The following is a 16,924-nucleotide window of genomic DNA, read 5'->3' on the forward strand; positions in this document are numbered from 1 at the left end:
TGCCGTTTACTATTCAAGAGCCAAGTTTGGATTGGCCACGGGCTACCCAGTTTGGTCAGTCGGGCTGAGTCGGACTGGACAGGAGGGAATTTTCGAGATCCTGAAAGTAATCGGGAGGCGAATTGTAAGGGAAGGAGATGTTCGTGGTTCGAGGAGAGACACGAGACCATTCGAGTGTAGCCACGTTAATTCTAAGTACAAAGTGTCAACAAAAATTTGTCAAACGCCATTCCAGAGTTGGCATGTCCAAGCGGATACGTGGAAAGGCGGACGAACGATATCAACGGCACTAACGCGCGAAGTAGCGTAATACCGGTTATAAATTTTGATCGGAGTGATAACCAACCGGCGGGTGCCACTATTAAAGCACGCGTAGCGTCACGCAGGCTAATTAAGATAAGGCTGGAATATTATTAAGATTTAAGTAACATTCAAATTTCATTCGGCCAGCAGCCCGCGGCCGCGGCTACGACCTCCGGTGTTCAGGTTTTACCAGCTCGGTTATCCGAAATTATCCTTGCAACCCCGCCGGCCTCAGGGCGTGTTGTGTGTTTCGGGTGCATTAACCACGTGGAACGAGCTCCATAAACCTGCAGGCCTACGACGGACGTGCGCCATAGCCGCTACGAGTCGATTCAAGAGTTACCACGCGGTCGACTTTTGAGCCCGAGTTAGGCGAGTTAGCGGGCTAGTTAGAAGCTTATACGGGGACGGGCGCTTTTAGCTGCTGGTCTGATGAGAAATTAGGTTTTGGTAGCGTGCAGACGAAGTCGCGTTCCGGGAATATCCTCGTCAGGACATCGGGAGGACGTCTGATTGACCGTTTGTAGAGGTGGAAGCTTTAGTAGCCCGAACCGTACATGATTTGGAGATCTGCCCAATGTTTTAGACGCTGCTAAACACCAATAACTCCCCGTACGAGGAGTCAGCAAACGAGACGGATCCCTCGAAGTTTGTCGATAAATTTGTTAACGAATTTCACGGTGTATAATTACAGACGGCCCGTCTGCCTTATCATTAAACCAAGATACCTCTCGTTAAGCGCGTCCACGGCGAAGCTGAAGCATTCAGCTGGAGTTAGAGTTTGCGCGCCGGGCAACTTTTGCATAAAGTTGAAGCCCAAGGTGCAAAAGCGTCTTCGATGCAGGCGTGGCCGAGTCTGCGATTCGAGATAACGTTCGATCTCCGCTGTACGCCCGGCATGAGGTGCTTGTATTCGGTTTGCTCCACCTATATGGGGGAGCATCAAGTTTCTAGGTTTTTAGTCAGGTTATAGACTAAGGATAGGTCTGTCAAGGCTAGAACAATCAAGAAGATAGAGCTGTCAAGGCTAGGCTTTTTAGTGAAAATTGGGAGCGTGGCGAACGTTGGCGAACGTTGGTCGGGCCATTTTGTTCTCATACTTTTGGTGCTATCAAGGCTAGAGTTGCTGACGCTGGAGCTATCAAGACCTACCATTTGTACATTTCGCGATCGTCTACATATTTTAAAATTCATCTCTGCAAAAGTACCCGAGACGCCAGCCTGTATCGACAGCCGCAATGACAAGCTTGCTACTTGCCGTCAGGGGGCAAGAACAATCTTTGGAGGAGTTCACGCTCGAACCCGCAATAACTCTGCCCCCTGTTCGAACAAGCCTCTCGTCCAGCTCCGCCTTATTGCCAAATATCCTTTGATTAACGCATTCAAGCGGCGGAGCAGTTGCGAGTTGCACTCGAAACTTCTGGGGCCGAAGTTTCCAGCGAAGCAGAGAGTTTCTAGGTAAGCTACTTAATCGTGCCTGACTGTAAATCGTCGCTGGTTGCAGCGTAGCCGATATTTCGTAGATAGTCGTTAAGCCCGTCGCGGGAAATGTATTTTCCAACAAGCATTGTTGCGTGTACGGAGTCCCATAAATTACTCGATTTTCCGGGAGGGGTGTCCGTGTTCCTAACCGCTCCCAACTCTCGAACCCGTCGATCGAGATTGTTTCACGAGCGCACGAATGGTTTCTGAATTGGTTTGGTCGAGTTGGATGATTTAGGTTCCTCCAGGGGACTCGTCCTTGGAATATTTGATGGGGTCGAATTGGTTTGGCGGTTATCGGTGCACCGAGACTCTTCGCTTATGAATTATAATTCCTTCGCGCCGTCGGTAGAGGGCAGCACCAACGGCGGCCATGTTTGCGAGCTAGTAGCGGAGAGGGGAGGCAGACTTGGGACGATATCTCGGTTACTGTAAGGTCTATCGAAAATTTTCGTGGAATAGAAAAATCTCCAAATTTAATTTCCGACAACTTTTGTCGTACGCATTTGTACTGCAAGTGCAAGGGTAAGCGAGATATAGCGGTTTGTTTGGGTTGGACTAGAATGGGGCTGAGCTCGTTTCTTCGGCGTTATTGGGAGAGTGCAGCGCTGGTTTAAGAGAATAAAAATACGAAGGTACATCTGTGGTAATGCTTTTAATATAAAAATTCGGTACTCCTTTGAACCAGCATGTTAAAATCGAATTCCTTAGAATTTCGTTTCCAAACTTTCGTACACTTCCAAAGGAGTTCCTCTAGGTCGCGTGCATTTTCTGGAATCACAAAAGGTATCGGTGGCACGGTATCTTGGAGCACGTTTGCACAAGCGACGTGTACGTGGAACTCATTGTATCATTGTGCACGATTCGATATCGCGAACCAAAACTTCCCAGAGAACCCTTCCCTCCACCTACTACTAAATAACCCTACGAAATCACGTCGGGCGTGGAGGCTTTTCAACAAGGTCCGCCACATCCTCTTACGTTGCAGCTGCTGCAACGATAGAATCTTGGGGTTTCCTCTCGTGAATACGTTCGCGCTTATCTATATATGATTACACGTCTATGTAGTTTGAAACTCCTTCTCTCCATTTCTCCGCCCGTTCTCCTATAACGTGTACTTCTGCCGTAAGAGTCTCCCCGTCTTCCATTGTCGTTCTCTCTCCGACACGTTTCTCCCCGCAAATCTCGTATCCATCTTAAATCTGTTCCATCTCTCCGAGAATAAAATCCATGCTTCTCAATATTGTACCAGGCCATCGACGTTATTTTTCACTTTTCTGGATTTTCTATTGTTGACTATTTATATTCCTTGTGGTGATGAGCATAATGGAGGATATTCCAATGAATCTTCATTCTAGTGATTGACATTTCGTTTTAGAAGAGACGTATTAGGTGACGTGGAGACTTAGTAGATGGCACTGTGACGCAACAGATGGAGTCACGGGTTAGTAGGTGGCGTCTCAGACTTCGTAGATGGCGCTGAGACGCAATAGATGGAACTAAGGCTTAGTAGTGCTCGGACTTAGTAGATGGCGCTGAAAGTCAGTAAGTGGCGTTGACATGCAATAGAAGGAGTTGAGATTTAGTACATGGCGCTCAGACGTAATAGATCGCACTGAGAGTCAGTAGGTGGCGCTGACATGTGATAGATTGAGTTGAGGCTCAGTAGATGGCGCGAAGGAATAAAACGCAAGTACACAACACGCTGAGAGTAGTTCGATGATCACGACTAATACACACGTTTCCGATTCACCTCGAACATACGATATTTCTCAAAGAGAAGAAATTCTGGCGTAGAACAGAGAATTTCTATTTCATTTCCTAGCTGTCGATCCCCTTTCTCCTAGAGACTCGGCAACCCGACTTCCTCTCTGTTGAAGTTTCTCTCTATTAAAACCTCCCCCATCCCCCTGGTCCCGCCTCGGCTCGCTTGTACGTGCATCAACTTGTCCATAAATCGAACAAGAGACGCATTCCTGGCGCGTTCGGCGCGCGACGTTAATGCGTTCCCGCGACGCTAGTCGCGATTGTCCGCGCGATGACAAGCGAACTTTTTCGATTATTCTCCTATCGGTTTTTCGCGCGCCATTGAAAGTCTTATTGGCGTGCGTCGAGCGACTGGGAAGCTTCGCGGGAAATTCCATCCCTTGTCCAGGATTTTAGGGAATGATTTATCGCCTCGCGCTCGGGAGTGAATGAGATTCGCCTAACAGGGTGTCGTTTATTTATCGCGTGTCGCAATTATCGTTTAATGAACTCTGCCTGGGAAAATGATTTTCGGAGCGTTGTTGCTAGCACGTGGAATGAATAAGTGTAGATATCGGGGGGCTGATGATTCAATGGGAACGCGGTGAGAAAGTAAAATAGGTATCGAGGAAGGTAGAGCAACTACTGGCGTAAATATTAATATTATTTATTTCCCAGTGCTTTTGCTCGAACGTAACGGCACCGAGAATTTCCGTCGGTGGAATGATATTCAAATTAGAGGATTTCGTGGTGGTCAGATCCGCATCAAAGCCGTCCCAACGTCCAGAAGGGTCGCGCAAATTGTCCATGGCGCGCTTAAACAGTCCCCGCGAAACTTTTTCAATTATTCTCCTGCAAAATAGGCGGATCAAAGTTGCCGCGCGGCTTGGCAGATTAATAATTCCGGGATTAATTAAAATTCGGTTATGACGGAGTAAAATAAGGGGCAGTCGAGCGCGAGGACTAGCGAGGAATCGATATCCCCGGCCGTGGGTACGAATATAATTCGGAATTAATCGAATCAGCCGGAAACGCGACGTATCAAATTTGCAAATATCATTTTAATTATCGGCCGCTTGAAGCCTCGTTCCTCCTCCTCCCCTCTCGCCTCTTCTCCCCTCTGTTCGTTTCCCATTGGTCCGTCGTTCACGGGCATTTACCACTTTGCGTGAATTACGCTCGATTGTAAATAATCAACGGTGGAGTGGAATTATACCGAAAAATTATGAACACTGTCTTGAATATTCATCGACGACCATGAAACGCTCCATCAACATTGGACGTTTAGCGGGGATTCTTTATTATGTAAAACGTGCGGACGTTTGCGATGGTTAAAATTAAACATATTGTACGATATACAAATTTATTGCGTGCAACATCCACGGACGTTTTTTTACTAGCGTGCGAGGAAATGGATAAGTAGAACGAGAATAAGTAGAAACAGCGAGCAATGGCCAGACGCGGAGTAACCAATCGCACACGCACCAAACAAATGTTAAAATACAATCTCTCTTAAACGAAGTATCCTATAAAAAAAATGTTGCTCCACATTTTCGCTGTATTTTTTCATAAACAACAATCTCCCTGTCCTTCCTATCCACGATCGCTGTTCCAAGTTTTCATTTTTTTGCTGATAGAATTTTCCCAGGGAGAAACTCGTTCGAAGGGATTAAATAAACACGAGAAAAATCCACGTAGCGCCTGGTTGACAGGGTTTTAGGGTAACTGAGTCTCTTCGTTAAAAACCTGGGGGCAACACGGATAAGTGAATTAGGAAGGTGCGAGGCCAGACGTCCTTTTAGTGCAGCCATTTACCTTCCCCAATTTTCCATCACCTACGTGTCCCATCGTCGTTGTCGCTGGACAAAAAAATTCACGAAGACAACGCCAGGGGAATCTGGGTCCATCGCGGCAAAGACTTTTATAAGGGACGATAAGGGGGACACTTTCATTTTGGAGAGTACTTTATCGTTTGGACATCGTTACGTAGAAAAAAAGGGGCTTACTTCCAGGTCCAATAATGGTTGCCAAAAATCATCGAGTCTTCAAATCTTCAGCGTCAGCCGTTTTGATAATCCACTCAGTTGAATTTAATAAACCGTGTCTTCAGCTTCTAACCCGTCTCATTCGGTTCCACCTGTCAATACGAAATATATGTCGCGCACTTCCTCAAATTTCAAGAAGTTTCGTATCAAGCTAAAAGCAACGAACGACGACTGGCGATGGCCTAACGCAGACAGGGACAGCGCGATAACCCTCGCCGAGGTCCCCAGACGCGTTCCAGTGTCAAATATTTCTTCGTCTTTGCCTTTTCCCATTCGGTAGCGCGACGCATCGAACGATGAACTTTCCGAATCATTCGTTCCACGTCGCTTAGACGGGTCAGCCCCCCTCTCCGTCCCGACCCCCGCCCCTTGAAAACGACACCTACCGCTATAAAAGCCTCGTGACGCTCCCGCGCAACGCAAACTCGTTCCGATCGTGTACTAGCGGCAAACAGTTTCGACACGGCTTATTAGGCCTGCCCTGAATAATTGAGCACCGTGTTAATTAACTCGACTTCTCACCCCCACGAATTAAATACCCGTGGAAGAGCCGCACGGAGTGACGTTGATCGCACCCCGTGAGACCCGACCGATTAAGTTTGCGACCGAGTAAACCACCCTTCGGGGCTTCAAATCCTCCCCCTGTCAGTCTCTTCTCTTTCTGTTTCATCGCGAGGAATCCATTAGCATCGTGGCGATTTGTGTGTATCAAAAAAAAAAATGTTGAATTCATTGGTAAATATTCTTGATGTGTACAGAACGAAGTGGTGCGATTGAACAAGAGATTTCTTGTTTCTTTTTCCCAGAAGGTAGATGGTCGGTAAGGTAGACTACCCAGTCGGTAGTGTACCTCGATAAAGTAGAACCTTGACTTATCGACAGATCGACCTCCTTATCGACTCAGCGATCTACGTTACCGAGCTCTACCAGTAAGATACTCCACCTTACCGACTCATAATTGTCGAAAGTCTATTTCCACCAATCACAGGGGTTTGAACAGCCATAAGATGGAGTCTAAACATCACCCACTCGGGGAAAAGGGAGCAAACGAATGAAGCGAGTCGAAAGAAGTTCGAATTTCGGACGGAGATCGAGTTTGACTTGCAGAGTGCTAATATTAAAGTTTCTCGTCGCGGAAGGTTGCAGGGGAGCTGTCCAGCGGTCCGCAGGGGGGCGAGGAGAGCGCTTCCTTCGCGCGTTGCCCCCCTCTCCGATTAGATTAGAATTTGTTAGGGTTGTCCCCCGATAACTTCGTCAGAGGAACGCTGTCAGTTTTGTTTCATCGCTCCTGGGCACAAGAGCTTTTTGGGAAAGTTTCCGCTCACGAAATTCCAGCCCGAGACGCGGGGAAAACTTTCCGGCTGAATACCGACTTATGAGAGGCGACGTGGCCCATCTGGGGGATGAGGCTGAATTAGCCCCGACACGGACCGTAATACGCCTCTGACGGTTCGCTCATCTTTTTTGACGGGGATCCCCGTTCCGTGGGATAGTTTTTTATTTAGCGATTCAAACGTTGGTTATTATCCCTTCTCAAAATTTTCCATGTCTTCTGGAATCTGGAATACAGGAGTTATCTGTCTCAATTATTAAACGTGATCTGTTCCAATTGGTAGCTCTAGAAGGCCGTCGAAGCGGATATTTTCGTACGTTATTTTTTTTAAGGAGAATCACGACACCCGAGGGAATCAATTTCCCCTCGCGTTCTGGACGAGCAGACGTCAAAAGGGAATTTCTGTGCGACGAATTGACAAGTTTACGATCCCTGGATAAATCTCCGCGCGTTTTGTTCGTCTCCATTGGAGATCAGGGAAAGCTTCGGTAATGTAGAACCCTGATTGTTCGACAAAGCGTTTTATATTACCAGCACAGCTACCTGCCTTATCGACAAGGTGCTCTACCTTATCAAGTGGGTAGTTACTCACCGTGTCTGCTCTTGGACGAGTCGACTCGGAGCGTTCCCTCGCTTTGTATCTGATCCTTGCCGTTTGTCACGCGACAAGTGTAGAATCCAACGTCGGAAACGTCCAGATTGGTGATTTTCAATCTACTTCCGGCGATGTTCTTCGCGGCGTCTTCGTGTGCCTAACGAAAACATATTAAAGTCTTTTGATTTTTGATGATTTGATCGTTACTCGTATACTGGGTGGGCATTTTATTTTTAATTAAAATTCTAATGGGAAACAAGGACCTGCTGATTCCGTCGCTTGAATTAGAAGTGACAATTTATTTTAAAAGTAATTCTCTTAGTTTTTTTCGGAGGTATTACCTGAGCGTGAATCTTTTTAATGGTGATCTTTGGTCGCTTCTCCTCGAGTGGTGCTTCGTTCTTGTACCACTTGATCTTGGTTGGCGGGGGATCCCCGACGACCTCGCATCGCATGTGAGCGACACCGCCTGCGTCTTTTGAAATGTTCGCCAGTGTACGTATGAACTTCAACGTACCGCTTTTGGATCCCGATGCTACTACCATGTCGGTTCTGTAAACAAACGAAAAGTTCGCGTCAAATAAAATAAAACAGACTATCGTTAATCATTGCAAAATATTTTTTTCTTATGGAAAATACAGCGAGTATAACGAGTGAAAGCTTCTCCCTTACTTCTTCGAGAGAGAAATTTCAATCGATATTCTCTTTCCGAGCACCCGTTAGAGAAGGCCTCATTGAAATGTATGAGGAACATGTTGTCGCGAGAAATTGACCAAAAAAAAAACGTTCAGAACGTGGGCTACATTTTTTATCACCTGTCGGTTTACACGCTCCGTTTAGCATGATTACAGGCATAGAAGCGCGCGACGTATGAAAATGCAACGATCATTATGCTTGTAGCAACATTTTTGCTAGAGCCGCTTCCTCGGAGAAACATTTTCCTTCGATGTACGGAATTTGTTACGACGCGTATTACAGGCATACATTATAAGGTACAGTGTCGTTCGAAAGTTGCTGTACGTCAAATTCAACGTCGAATAGCTGGCCCCCGACTGGAAAATTCTTCGATAATAAATGGACGAGTGTTTGAATGGAACGGATTTAAATTCGCTTGTAAGGGAGAACTGGCAATGGAATAAATTGCGAGCAACGGTCACGGACGGTTGCCAGTGTCCTTGATTGATTTTTATGGAACGATGATCTTACGTCAGATGCCCTCGAGGGCTCTCGTTACCTCCCACATGCAGATCGATAGCCGGTGAGTAATTTCATCCAGGCTTGCCGCTAACAATGTAACTTTCAAATGGGGATCATTAAAGGAGCTTGGTTTTATCGGGGGTAGCCAGTGAAAGTTCCCAGTTGATCAACAAAGGAATTTTGATTAAGCCAATGATGCAGGGATCCTGGAACGGTCCGAGAACCTCTCCTTTGGGAGCTGTCTCTTAACTATTTTTTCAAAACCTGTATCGATATCGACACCACAGAAAAAGCCGTACCACTTAAAAAACAAAACGTAAGACGGAGACGTGGCGTCGGTTCGTCGCCGCCACAGATGTTAGCCCCAAACGTCTATGATAAATAAACAATCGTGGAACTCGTGAATTCGATCGTTCTTCGAGCCACTCAAAGCGCTTTTTAGGTTAGTTTCGTTAAAAACCAACTAACCCAAATTCAATATGGCCGCCATCAGTCCGCCATGATAGTTTATCCTCTCGGGAGTCCTCAGACTTTTTTCCACCCTCGACAAACCTCGACGATAGCAAACATGGTGGCCGCGAAATTGTTTTCGCCATTGAAGATACCGTTCGAGTGCATCGAGGAGGATGCTGCGACGATTCGAGAGGAAACCGCTCGTGGAAGTTGCAATCAATTGCGACTTCCGGTGGACGGGAAGAGGTCGCGGGGAGGCAAGCGTGTATATTCGACCAATATAAATCCGAGGGGGCGTGCAGTTGTTGCCTGGACGTCGCGAATGGAATATTAAGTATGAATATGTTAATGGGAGTGGCAACCCTATTCTTCTCACCCTTCTGCCGTTGCAACCTGGCGAACTAACGCGTACCGTGTGGACTTCCCCTTATCGCGGGGGTGATATACGATCGCCTGGGTCGCGCTATTTACCGGAGTGTTTCTGGAAATGGACTGCCCAAGATTTCGCTCTTTTTTCCCTGCCTCCCCCCCCCCACCTCCCCTCCCCCCGGCCCCCTACGGTTCGCGAGTCGTTCATGAAACCCGTGGAAACGTTAATTCACTTTGCGTGATTTATAGCCAGGCAACGGCGACTATTTTGCGGGAAAAATCCTTCTCGCCCGTGTCAAGCACCGAGGAAAATGGTGACGTGCCAGAAGTACAAAGGAACGAGATGGTATTTTCGGGGTAGAATTTATTCTGGAATTTTTCGGAGGAGTTATTTCGCGCGATATTTGACTCTCCTATTGATCAGAATTTCAATCGAGAAGATCGATACAAATAATGATAGTTTTATAATACAAGCAAACGTAAACACGTGTGTCGATATCCCTCAAGAGGTTAATATTCAGAACACCCGTTAGGCGAACTTCTTTATTGTCAAGACGAGCCGAATCGCGACAATGAACGATGATTATGCAAAGGGCTCCTGAACCACTCACGTCAGACCCACGCGCACGTATACACGCAGCCTCTGTTCGCTTTTGGAGCGAAACACAGAGGAACGAGTTGCAGAGTCAGAGCAATTGTTGCCCCGCGATTAATTAAACTCCGCGCCGTTGGAAATTTGTTCGTTTGCTTCTTTGTTCGCGACGCGGCCATTCAGCCGTGCCAATTTCGACAACAAAACGCGTGCCCGGGACTTCTTTCATGTTTTATAACGAGCGCGTGAAATTCCATGGGGGAAAAAAGGGTCTGCCTTCGCGCGGAAACGGTTAATTGAATTTTCGTCAAGTCCCGGCGACTTCCGCGACTTTCCAGGCAATTTGAAATTCAATCGAACGCCGAATTCGATGGAATTAAACTTCCGCCGGGCGTCGTTTCGTGTTTCTTTGTGCGGGTTAGCGTCGAGTATCTCCCCTCCCCCCCCCTCCCGTACTGTACCAGCCACTGGAGCACTGTTTACATTTCTAGACTTGTTTCGGAATTTATCGACGGTCGGTAGTAACGTTACTATTTACACAGTGGCGCCACCTGCGACACAACCTCGAAAAATCTAAACATAACCTCGATAAAGATAATCCGAACGACTGTTCTCGACGCTGGCAGCGTAATCATCTCGAAAATATCATGCGCGACGCGGCACGTTCTTACTTCGGAAACAACTTGACCGCAGAGGACCACGTAAACTAGAAACTACCCTAGCGCTGGGAGCCAATCATCGAGTTTGCCCAGTCACGCCTGTGTGCGGGTCGGTTCTGAAACGCACGAACAGGCGTGCGAGCCGTGTATCAAGGCGTGTTTACACGGGAGAACATGATTGCACACGGGCGCAGAGAGTAACTAACCCCGCTGGTTATTGAATATAAATCAAGCTACGATCGGTAAGTCATAGGCAAGTTCTGGCGCACCTGTGACCCGCAGCGTTGACCGTTCTTGGCGCAGCTACTAGCTTCAATTGTTAATGACGCCGTGGACTGGCAACGTCGCTTTGATCCATTGCGAAACATAGGCTTGATTTATCGACAGATTTGTTTACATTATCAGCTGAGCAAGCTCATCGACTGAGTGCTCTTCATTACCGAGCTTTAACGACGGGGTGTTCCTCCTTACCGATTGTATACCACTCCACAATTGCATTGACCGTTCTTGACGCAACGGTTGGTTAACATTCCATTGCGAAACTTAATTTCTGCGAATGTTTACGATGTATTACGCAAGGTTCGATAACGTAGAACCTCGATTATCGATTGGTTGGTGTACCTTACCGACGGAGCAAGCTCACCTACTGAGTGTTCTTCATTACCGAGCTTTAACGACGGGATGTTCCTCCTTACCGATTGTGTACCACTCCACAATTGCATTGACCGTTCTTGACGCAACGGTTGGTTAACATTCCATTGCGAAACTTAATTTCTGCGAATGTTTACGATGTATTACGCAAGGTTCGATAACGTAGAACCTCGATTTATCGATTGGTTGGTGTACCTTACCGGCGGAGCAAGCTTATCGATTGAGTGCTCTTCATTACCGAGCTTTAACGACCGAGTGCTCCACCTTACCGATTGTGTACCACTTTCTCATCTCTAAGCACCTACATTCTACACAATTTTATTTGTGATATTATACTAGACGACATTGGTATCGTGCGACTGTAAAGGTCGCACAGAGACACCAAGGGGAGTTTCATCACCCTTCACACGGTTCGTGATTTTTTCGATCGCCCTCCATCAGCGTCTCGGTCAATTTTATGCGCCGCCATTAGAGGATAATCGAACTACCAGGGGACAAAAAAGTTTTGAAAAATTGAAATTACTAGTGTATGCGTCAACGACGTTCTCCGCGGTTTTCGATGTCAAACGACACGAACGAAATTAACAAGCGTCCACAAAATACTCCGCTGAAGGAGACGAGAGGGGTGAAGGAAAAGAGGTCCAAAAAAAGGGCTCGGCGTTTCCTCTGTATTTACCATGCAAAGTTGCTCCATGCATTTTGAGGAGGCGTTTATCAGCCGTTTCACAGACGAGGGGCTCGTCCTTTTGCAACGGCATAACGAAAAAAGCCTCGATGAAAATGTAAAAATTGTAAGTAGAAACATGGACACGCGATACATTTAATTAAACTTCAGCGCGAGTGTCTGGTCGAGGGTAACGTACAGAAATAATTGTTTTTGAAGGTAGAAAATTCCATTGGTATAAAAACGAAGTAAAAACGAAAATAAATGTCTCGTATAAATTTCACGCGAATATTTTACAACGTTTTCTCAAAGAATGAAAAGGAACGGCGACAGTGGAAGCACGGGGCCATAGCGTAAATTTCAATTCGAATTTAATAAGCCCCATCTTGGACTCGGAATATCCTATGAGAATTCCATAAAAAATATGGTATACGGATGAGAGAATCGTTTTGGTTTTCCCGACGTTCGCGGGTTGTAACGGAGCGTCGAAAGTTTAGAACGAGCACCGCCGGCGATCGTAAATATCGTTTATTAAACGACGGCAACGAGTTAAAATTTCAGCACGCTTTACAACGGTTGCGCAACGCTGGCTGGAGCGCGTGAAAATTATGTAACGGCGTGGATCAATTTTCCGGCTTTTGCCTGCCACACCGAGCGTTCGTCAGAGGCTTTATGCGTTCCCGTTTTTCCAGAGAAAATCCAACTATATTTTATCGTTTGACAATATTCGTCCTTCGATTTTTAATTTTTAACGAGACGAAGGGGGATACAAAAATATTGAAACGTACAAGACTCGGTAACGTAGAACCCTAACTGTCCGAAGGATTTATCGATAATGGTTTACATTACCAGTAGAACTGCCTGTCTTATCGACTCGGTGATCTGCATTACCGAGTCTTACCGACAAAGTGCTATACCTTATCAGCACTGTTTTACGGAATCGAAAAGTAGATTTATTACTAATGGGGATGATTCATTGATAAGGCGACGGTATTAAAGATTTCGCTGTCGCTTCCACTTTTCACGTTCCACGCAACGTTCGATCTAGTCGTTACCCACGCAGAATTAAGCTCGACATCCGAGCAAGCATGCTTACAAGTTCGCCCTTGCACGGGAGGAGGTGTTAAAACATGGCGAATAAGAGGGTCGAGGAATCGTTAACAGTTCGACGCGCCCACCGCGTTACGTCACTTCCTTTGGTGGCAGTTTTAAGCACTCAGAATACCGTCTCAGACGGGGATTAGGCGTTCGCAGGGTTTCTATAAATAATGCAACGTTTAACCTCGGTTGAGGGATCGGTTTTGTCCCCGGCTCCGGCAGCAACGTTTTGAAGTCGCCATGCAAATGACTGAAGAGGCGTTCGTACCGCTGGATCATCGAGAAGCCGGCTTTTCTCGAATACGGTTCGTTTGGAGTCGCGAGTGCGCCTACTTGTCTAAAAAAATGAATATGCAAACGATATTCGGATAGACGGATCATATCATTTTTGTTTCGTGAACCAGACTCGCGTGTGTTTATTCTTTTAATTTAAAATAAATATACAGGATGGGGCAATGACGTTGTCTACCTTGCATATCCTTCTTATTTACACTCCTATAAAAAAACTTGCGGGGACAAAGTTGCACTGTTCCGAGGACCACTTGCAATGCCATTAATGGCTACTACATAAATATTTAAAAACTATAGTTTTCCTTTAGACAAAGTTATTGCTCCGCCTTGCGTGGTTAGACTAAGAAACGCAGTTTCCGTGATTCCTAACACTGTGTGTCTTTCAGGGAGCCCTTTCTGGGAGTTATCGGGTCGCAGGATTCCGCGAGACATGGTGGCTGGTGACGAAGTTTCGTTAGATATAACTAATTACCTGAATAATCATCGCCAGATAACTTTATTCAAACAACGTTCGGGTCGAGGAAGAACGGATCCCGCGCAATCCGTCGAGGGATAAACCCCTGTGTCGCTGGGACGTCTACCAGCATCTCTGTCAACTCGCCCCTCGACATTCCCCGTAGAAGGGGTTGCACGGAATCGGTCGGTGCATCAATATTAATGGAGCCACGTGGCGCTCAGGAATAATGCAGCTGGCTGGAAGTTGTCGACCCGCGCATGCACGATATCGCGAACCATAATGCGTTGCCGTGATCGGTTACGACACGTAATTTCAATTGCGTTTAGCGCATTACCGCGCCATTACCGGCCAGCGAACCTCGACGATCGTCGCGCCCCAAAAATCACCCGTGCTTCGTGGAAACGGAGAAATTCGTAGAAATGGAGAAATATAGAAAAAATACAAAAACAGGGGTGGTGAAATGTGCCCCTAAGGGTTATTCGATGCTTCATGGAAATGGAGAAATTTGTATAAATATAGAGATTTAGAAAAGAATATGAAAGTATATAAAAATGCGACTATCCGTGGCACAATCTGAGAAGCGTCCTCGTTTCCAGGCCAAATCTTCTCATTTCCGAAATCCTAACCCGGGGGGTTAGGCTCGGCAAAGTTCTGTCCCACGAAATAATTTGAATCGAAGACGAAGTTCGATCGTCGGAATTTCGATTGGCCCTATCGACGCTTCCTCCTCGAATTAGCCTGTCAGAAGGAACGAGAGAATTCAAATTTAATCACGCCTAGAGCCTTCGCAGTGCCACGACGCACGGAAAGCGGCATTATTAGCTTTCGAATCGAACCAATCGAGCTGCTTCCTTATTAAGCCCTGCGGCATCCCTTGCTCGCTTTTCCATCATACGAAATCCTTGCCTCCCTTCACCTGCCACCAATCTATCAACCCCTCGAATTCTCCCCTTTTTAATACACCTTTTTATTCTCCATTTTGATATCGAAGATTGTTATTCAACTAGCTGTTGAATCGTACAACTTACCCATTGGTGGTGGTGTCGTACACGTCGTTATAGTCCTCAGCGTTGCTGTAATCCTGAACGTCAGGGTCCAGGTCCTCGACATCGTCGTTTCTACCTGTAACGAATATCCGCCAATTAATAACAGAAAACCCAAGAAAACAAAGTTCGTAAAATTCGTCAAGAATTAGCCACTCATTAAAAATATACAATTATTCGAGGTGCAAGTGTTTTGCTAGGCAACTCCCCAACGCACCATTCACCGATTCGTCCCAGTCGCGAATTACGCAGGCTCGACCATCGTCTCAAGCCATCCAACTATCCAACAATCCTACGTCGAACTATCCGAAACAACATCAGTTACGTTCGATGTTTCGTACACCTGCGCAAACACCGCATAAGCAAGCTCCTGCTGAGCGGCCGTCAAGTTCTCAAAACCCCAGACGTCGAATACAATAAAGACTAGATAAGGGCAAGAAAATCGACACCCAACATAGCAATTATCCAGTCGACGTTTCCAATCTGTGTTTACATTTGGCTCGAGTCGAGCGTCGAACGTAGAAAAGGAGACAGAGTGAAAGAGAAAGAGGTCCGAGTAAAAAGAGCATCTTAGATTTATCCAGTCCTTAAAATCTGCTGTCCATCGTCACGTTCGTCTCGTTTCCATTTTTGGAATACGTTCGGAAGCCCAGGGTTTCCGTCCGCCGCTGCTTCTGCGTTCCACACGACACGGAAACCCGCGATTTCGTCCAGGCGAAACGCAATTAGGCTTTCTCCGTCCAGCGTCACGTCAACCTGGGGCGGTGGAGCGGCGGCCAGGTAACTCTATTAGCTCGGCCGATATCGCGCGCGATAATAAGCGATTCCAGCGACGTTTATGTCTTGACGGGACGTTCACATGCGAGAAGAATTGCAATCAGTCCCCCAGGTGCGAAGGAGTAGAATACTTTTCGGTTTCCACGCGATGGGGAGCCAGCCGGTCGCCTCGCGGTTGACCAGTCCCTTTGGACGATGATGGCTGCCACCGGCGTCCATTACGGCGCGAGCTTGGACCGCATCGCGATACGGTAATCTGGATTACGTCACCAGGTGTCGCAGACTGATCGGGATTACACGGTGATTTGTTGCGCAACGATCGGAGGCCCTTGGCGATCTCCATCGCTTGGTGATTTCTGATGTAGCTGTTGCGAGCTGGTAGCATAAGGCTTGAGAGGTATTAGAGGCCGTGATGAGGATCGTACTCTGATGGTACTCACTTGGTATATTGCTCTTTTCTTCCCCGTCGTCATACAGATCATCCTTTGACCTCAAATGCCAAGTGATTTCTGATACTATCACTTGGATCATAAGCTATAGACCAAGAACCTGGCCCATCGTCATATGGATCACACTTTGATCTCTATGGCAGTGATTTCTGATATTGTCGCTAGGACCACATCGTAAGCTGTGCGCTAGAACACATTGTAGGCTATCGAGTAGATCATCCCCTGATCCCTCGAGCTGCTGCAAGGGGCTGGACCATATCATGGGCTCCAACGAGGATCACACTAGAATCCCTGATATAATTACAGGCTATCAACCAACCCCTACAATGCTTCCTCCACCTTGGTGAGTTCTTACATGGCCCACAAGCTCCATCACAAGAACCTGGACAGTGTCCATAGCCCGTCAAGTACGTCATGCTTTGATCCCTGAAGCTATAAGTACCCTGAATCCTCAATAATTCAAATCACCCCCGGACTATGAACCCCGCGAACCCCATGTTCTTAACTCCAATCACGATTTCTTGGTCCGGTTCATACACCAAGCCATAATCTTCTCTATGGGTTCCATGTCGACTTTGACATCCTCGACTGCTCGCAGCTGGTAGTTGCGGCCCGTAGTTTATTGTTTATAATTGACTAGACCGCGCGGCGAACTCTAATTAAGTTTGGCACGGACGCTTCTCGTTAATCCGCTAATGAGCAATCCGCCTCCGAAGGCTT

At 46.8% G+C, this 16,924-nt stretch overlaps 1 protein-coding gene across 1 annotated transcript in view; it reads right to left on the bottom strand.

Moving 5' to 3' along the window:
• Window positions 1-15,069, bottom strand: part of LOC128888517 (tyrosine-protein kinase transmembrane receptor Ror) — a 40,157-nt gene extending 25,088 nt beyond the window's left edge. The window contains exons 1-3 of the mRNA XM_054145846.1: window positions 14,964-15,069; window positions 7,846-8,056; window positions 7,502-7,661 (exon numbers count right to left, since the gene is read on the bottom strand). Of these exons, the coding sequence (XP_054001821.1) occupies window positions 7,502-7,661; window positions 7,846-8,049 (364 nt within the window). The 5' untranslated portion in view covers window positions 8,050-8,056; window positions 14,964-15,069. The remainder of the gene's footprint in view (window positions 1-7,501; window positions 7,662-7,845; window positions 8,057-14,963) is intronic.
• Window positions 15,070-16,924: the final 1,855 nt, after the last annotated feature.

Source organism: Hylaeus anthracinus, unplaced genomic scaffold, assembly GCF_026225885.1.
Source record: "Hylaeus anthracinus isolate JK02 unplaced genomic scaffold, UHH_iyHylAnth1.0_haploid 0, whole genome shotgun sequence".
Lineage (NCBI taxonomy): Eukaryota > Metazoa > Arthropoda > Insecta > Hymenoptera > Colletidae > Hylaeus > Hylaeus anthracinus.